The sequence below is a fragment of the Propithecus coquereli genome, unplaced genomic scaffold (assembly GCF_000956105.1).
Source record: "Propithecus coquereli isolate 6110/MARCELLA unplaced genomic scaffold, Pcoq_1.0 Scaffold182, whole genome shotgun sequence".
In the NCBI taxonomy this organism is placed as follows: domain Eukaryota; kingdom Metazoa; phylum Chordata; class Mammalia; order Primates; family Indriidae; genus Propithecus; species Propithecus coquereli.
The window spans coordinates 1,085,111-1,091,644 of NW_012142968.1; the positions used below are offsets into that span (position 1 = coordinate 1,085,111).

A 6,534-nucleotide genomic window follows, 5' to 3' on the forward strand; every position below is an offset into this window, starting at 1 on the left:
GAAGCGGGGTGGGGGGGAGTCACTGCTGAGCGGCCGTCGCGGCGGCAGCGGCACTGCTGAGCGCGAGCTGAGCGGCAACTCTCAGAGAGGCAGCACAGAGTTGTCTTCTCTATGGGAAGCAGCAGCCTTCCGCGGCGGCGGCGGCGGCGACCCCCGGCTCCCAGCCTCTGAGGGACCCCGCGGCGAGGACAGCGGTCGCTGAGGAGGGGCTGCGGGGGTCATAGCGGCGGCGGGCCAATTCAATAGACGGGATGCACCGCCGCGCCGGTCGACAGCTCCTATTCGAGTGCTCCTGAAGGGGCGATGCTACCGTTCGCTCCTCAGGACGAGCCCTGGGACCAAGAAATGGAGGTGTTCCGCGACGGCGGCGGCGCGAGCAGCGGCGAGGTTAGTGTGGTGGCCGAACGGGCTGGGGCAATCCCCCTCCTTCCCCTCAGGACCCTGCCCGGGGGCCGAGAGAGAAGGGGTGTGGGGCTGGGGAGCGGGGCTCCAGGGCAAGCCGCCTAGAGGCTGCTTCAACTGCGTTTTCGCTGGGGAGCGGGCGGGGACGAGACGGCGGGCTCGGGCGTGCGGAATAAGTGCAGCTGGGGCCCGAGCTCGGCCTTGGGCGGAGCGCCTGCCTCGCGGGCACGCTGGAGTTGTTGTGACTTAAGTTTCTTCACTTTTTGACCCGAAGTGGGACTGGGGGACGCGCGGGGTGCCGCCCCTGACTCCGCGCATCCCTCTTTCTCCGCTGCGGCCGGTTTGCTCGCTGGGAACACTTTGGGGGACAGCTGCGGACTCCAGCTCGCTGTCGAGCCCCAGGCGCTATAGGAACCCAGCGCAACAAAAACCACAGCAAGGTGACTAAGTAACTCTGGGGACATTTGCATATTAGGGTTGAGTATTCCCTGGTAAATTAGCTTTCTTGATTCTCTGTGGCTTGTTAGAATTATTTGTAATGCTCAAGTCGACTTGAACTGGCGACTTATCTCCAGTCGCCAGGCTTCAGGTGATGTTCTGCTGCCTCTTCTCCCGTCCCCTTCATTCTACTGCCCTTTGCCTCCGCCCCTTCTCCTTTTCCCAACCACTGTCCCCGCCCCGTTGGCCGGTAAAAGAGGACGCAAAGTAAACCCCAGCCCTTACAAGACGAATCTTTGGTAAGACTTAGCGAGGTTCAACCAAAATATATTGGTTCTCCTCTCTTCCCACTCTTCTTACTTCTGAAACTATTCTGGCTGGGCTTTGGGCAGCTGTGCTATGAAAACTTAGATGTGTACAGGTACTTTGTTTTTATTGTTGTTGTTAAAAAAAAACCGGGCAGCATTTAAAAACAAAAACGTGTCTTTTGTGATAGAAAGTCGGATCCTTTTGTGATAACATAATCGACTGCGTACTACTCCAGTAGAGGCCACCATACACCTCCTAAAAATAATTGGTGAATGTCAAATTGATTCACAGTAGGATATTTTGAGGTAAGACTCACAATCCTCAACATATCAAGGGTGCAACTTTGTGTTCAAGTAATTGCTCCATCCTTTAAGAATACGCTTGGACTGTTGTATGATTACCTTGTTCTTTTTTCTTTCTTTTAACATTTTTCAACTAAGCTGTTGTTAAGATTACATGCTAGAATAACATGTAACAAGAAATGAAGTGGAAATAAATTCAGAAGTACCCTAAAGTTGAACCCTCTACACTTATAGGAATATTTTATTAGTAAATTTAGCAAATTCTGAAATATGTTTTAATATTCTACATCTCTTATGAATGGGGTAAATGAGGAGAAGTTAATTTCTTCTTGAAATGTGGGAATGCTAACTGCTTGCATGAATTTTCTAGCAAGTCTATTGAAGGGGACAGGAATTTTCTTTTATTCATGTATGTAATCTATTGACTTACAGTCACAGGTGTTTAGTTTATAAAAACAGTTAAATGCTTTGATATAAGGATGGGATGGGAGGTGGGAAGCCTTTCGCATGCCTACAATTTTATTATTTTGTTAACTTTGAATGCAGTATGTTTTAAATTGTAATTACCACATATGGTTTTTTTTTTATTGTTTGCAGTATGTTTTAGGTATTGTAGAGATTTAACAATGGGTCTCTCTACCTCAGCAATTTGGAAAAATACTCGAGTGGAAATTGTTAATCCCTATGAAGTAAAACGAAAGGTGAAGGTAATGTGGTGAAGATAGTATTTCTGCCTTCTTTCTCTAAAACAGTTATGATTGGTTAGATTTAACCCTGCAAGTGACTTAATTAAAAATATTCTAGGTGAAAACTAAATGTTACATTTGAACAGACCCACCTTAGTACTTAGAAAAGTTTTGTTTTAATTATATTATTTTGATAAGAAGGAAACAATTTTACTTTTGAGAATTTATATTAATTTTAATTACCTGTTTGTTGATGTTGGCTTTAAAAATGTTAACTTTGAGTATGAGCTTTACAACCCTCAATTGTGATAGTTTTTATGACTAAGAGTGTTTTCATTGTAGAATATATATTTTTAAAATGTGCTGGAATCCTTAAAAATTAGGTAAGAATCTGTTAACTTTAATGTCAAAGCAGATAATTTCTGTCAATTTATGTGTGTGTTAATCCTGGTAAGATTAAAGATTATAGACACTACCATATATTTTGGAGTCTCTTGTATCTTTTACCTGTCTTGCTTGCATGGGTAGTTGTTAACCTTTGAATTATTGTTCAGAAGTGTGTGAGTTGGTTGTTTGAAACGCTTAACATGTTCTCCCATGGGAAAAACTTATTAAGAGTAGTTACATTTTTAGCTTAGTACACAATAGCAAGGCGTAATGATGAAGAGCCTAACTACTGTTTGTGAAATTGTTCTGTGGTAAAATGTGTTGAGGTTTCAACCAAAAAATAGCTTGGTTTCAGTGAGAGGTGGAAAATGAGCCTGAAAAAGGGAAACTTGGGCTCTTTTGGCTCCTGGTAAGAGAGTTTTTGAAAGAGGGGAAATAGTGTAAGCAGGAAACTCTGGTTGTGAGAGCTCTTGCAGGGACTGTCTCAATTAGGTCTATTGGGAATAGGAACTTCAAAGGGTATCGCCCCTCTGGCAGCCACAATCTTCCATCTTGCCTGGATTCTGTCAGGATCAGGTAAGAGGCATTACTTAAGGTGGCATGAGTGTTCGTCATTCTGGGCATGAGTATTGGTCATAATGACCAGCCTGTTCGAGTAATATAAACTTTTCACAAGTTAGTGCCATGAACATTACAGTTTATTTATTTATTTATTTATTTTGGTCAGGGAGTGCGTACTTCCTAATGGGGGAGTTGATTATATAGTTTTCAAATTGCATATCATATTAAAACTCTGGTTTTTTTGCGTAATTTCCTTAGTGCTACTTTTGTTTAAGCAAGTCAGTTTTTTTCCCCCTTGAGACAGGGTCTTGCTATGCTGCCCAGGTTGGCCTCAAACTCTTGGGCTGAAGTCATCCTCCTGCTTCAGCCCATTGAGTAGTTGGGACTACAGGCACTTGCCACGATGCCTGGCTAAGCTAGTTAGTTTTTTGAGAGTAATGCAATTCACTGGTAAAATCAGTTTGGGATTAAAGCCACAGACTTAAAAAAAATTAACCAGGATGACAAATACATCCAGATTGGGAAAAACCATTAGTTTTAATAGTTTTTGTGATACCCTGTAGTAATAGAGGAAAGCACATGAGCTTTGGAGGCACATAAATCTGGTTTCCAATCCTACCTCCACCTCATACTAGCTGTGTGACCCAATGCATGTTACCTAAAATTTCTGAGCCTCAGTTTCTTTATCTGTAAATGGGAGAAAAACCATCATCAAATGTTATTATGTAAAGAAAACAAAGCGCTGGGTTTGATAAACTTAGCAAGGTGCTTTTCACATAGTAGATCTCTGGTACACAATAGTTTCTTCTCTTTTCCCATAGTCGTCATCATGCCTTTTTCCCTGCCCTTAAAGTTTGAATTATTATCACTATATTAAAACCTTGGGATTTATAATAGATAGCCACAACCATAGCCCAAGCTTTCCCTATTATGAGCAGTGTTTCTTAATACCTCCTTCCTAGATCTGACCATTTCATCTAAGTATAGTGGAGCTCTCACTCTGCACATTTGTAATCACAGGGTGATTCAAGGTTAAAATATGGGGTTATATTTAGAAATACTTTGAAGGATAAGAAGACACAAGTAATTCATTTATTATATCAGGCTAATGAGGTGTTTTGTTGACATTTAATTTTGTTGTTTTTTTTTTTTCTATTCCGAACTCTTATGATGGTAGGAATTGGTTCAGTCCATCAAGTATTTATTGAGAGTACAAGGCAGTGTAGCACATAGTGCTGTAATGTGAAATGCCTAAAAATATACCACAGAATCCCACCCTACTTCCACAGTTTTAAGACAGGCATGTGTGGAAATTATTATTATAAAACACAAGACCATCAGTAATGTGGTGATGATGATGGTTTAGGGATGGATCTGGTATGGCTTTGCAAAGGAGGGGGAATTTGAGCAGGGCATTAGAGAGTGGCAATATTTTCACAGAAAGAGATGACAGGGGTATATTTCAGGTTGGTGGGGACAACATAAACAAAGGTATGAAGGTGTTCTGAAAGAAGGAGGAATCTGATACTGCTATGATATAAATCTGTGGTGTGGGAGCAGGGATATGGTATGAGATAAAATAAGGAATGTATTAAAGATAGGCTAGGCCCAGTTCGTGTGGGACTTTTAAAGCCATTTTAAAGGTTCAATTTTATTTTATAAATGGGAGCTGCTGAAGGTTTTTGATGACATGAATGACTTTATCAGATTTGTGTTTTGAAAAATAACTGATAGTAGTGTATAGGATGAATTGGAGTGGGGGAGATACTGAAGGTAGGGAATATCAGATAGGAGACTGTTGTATTAGTGGAAATAGTGAGATGTTTGAGCTAGGACAGAAGGGGAAGAAAGAGATGCCTGATGTGAGAGACCTGGCAGAAGTAGAATAGTTAGAATTTGGTAACTGATTGGATATTGAGGAGTAAGGGGTAAAAATAAACAACTGAGATGAGCATTGTGGTAGGAATTAATTCAATTTAACAAACATTTAATGCACACCTGCCAATGTAAGTCTCTATACTACCTACTCAGTGGATACAAAGATAAACAGATCTTTGCAGCATAGGGAGATAGAAAGCTAAAATGAACTTTCCCCTTTCTAATATTGTCTTGAACAAAGCAGACCACTCTAAAAATTTATGGCCATGCTTGAAATGCTTAAAATCTTTACTACCAAAGTTGAATGCACTTATTACTAGCTCAAAAGTTTTTCATGCTTTTAAATGGACCTTAGGCCTATAATTCTTGTTTCACCACCATTAAATAGTCATCAGCCCCTGGGTATGGAGGGCTGTTCTGAAAATAGTGACCAGTGCTTGTTTCTCGAATGTGGGAAAAAGACCTTTATTTCTTGTACGCTTTCACCAAGTTTATTTGGGATATACATGGGCGGAGGGATCAGAAGGGCCGGCCCCTTCCTGGCACAGATGCCTTCTCAGTTTCTCCAAGTCTATCTTTCTTTAAAACATTAACTACCATGTGAGTTGTAGTTAACTGACTCTAGTTTTGAGCCCTGGGCCTTGTGAAGCAAAACCTGGGTAAAACTCTGCAATTGATTTGTGAAAATCTTACTTGTTGATGTTCTTATTGTTACAATTAATATTGACAATTTAATTATAAAAATATGGATTAAAGGAATAGTCAATAAATTTTGTTTTTCTATTTATATTTACCTTTAAATTACACTTAAGACTAACAAGTCAAGAAAAACACTTTACCCTTATGAACTATTTTTCAAGTTTTCACATTACTTTTTACATTACTAATTTTCAAGTTTTTATATTACTTTTTATTGAAAAAAACACAGAAAACAATAAAAATAACAAATTTTTCATTAAATTGGAAAGGATCGTTTTGTTTTCAAAGTTTTTATTCTATTTTTGTAATAAAACACTGTGGCCCCAAGGGGAAAAAAAAATGTTGCTAGTGTGGCAGTCAATGTGTTAAACCAGTCTAGTTTAGAAATGTGCAGGTCAGTTCTTTCAGGGCAGGGCTTGGTATTTCTCTATCTTGATTAGTTGATCAAGAGAGTGAATCGTTACCTTGCTGTTCCATGATAAGGCCTACCAATGGTATAGTTGCTTTATTGGGCCATATATTGTTTCAATACTCACCTTCTCATAATCTCTCTCATCTATAATTTTGATGAAGAAATACAAGATTTTTTCCTTCTTCTGTAGTTTCTTTTTTGGTGGATGCTGTCATTGTATTTAGCAGAAGTTCTGATGATTTGGTAAGCATGTGGAATCTTGAGGTAAACCTTTTATACTTTGTTAGAATTTGCTATGTAATATTTACCCGTTTATGTTATTTCCAAGGATTATTTACTGTTCTTGCTGATAGTTTTTTTTCTTTGTGTATTTTCTTTTGTTTTTGTATGTTTGCTTGGTTTTTGCTGGTAAAAGAGTTGGATGGGAGAGAGATTTAGAGCTAAACTTAATCTGGCTTTT

At 39.9% G+C, this 6,534-nt stretch overlaps 1 protein-coding gene across 1 annotated transcript in view; it reads left to right on the forward strand.

Annotated features, from left to right (window-relative positions):
- The first annotated feature begins 303 nt into the window (after positions 1 to 303).
- Positions 304 to 6,534, forward strand: part of RPS6KA6 (ribosomal protein S6 kinase, 90kDa, polypeptide 6) — a 142,356-nt gene continuing 136,125 nt past the window's right edge. The window contains 3 exon segments of the mRNA XM_012642678.1: positions 304 to 414; positions 677 to 842; positions 2,049 to 2,158. Of these exon segments, the coding sequence (XP_012498132.1) occupies positions 304 to 414; positions 677 to 842; positions 2,049 to 2,158 (387 nt within the window).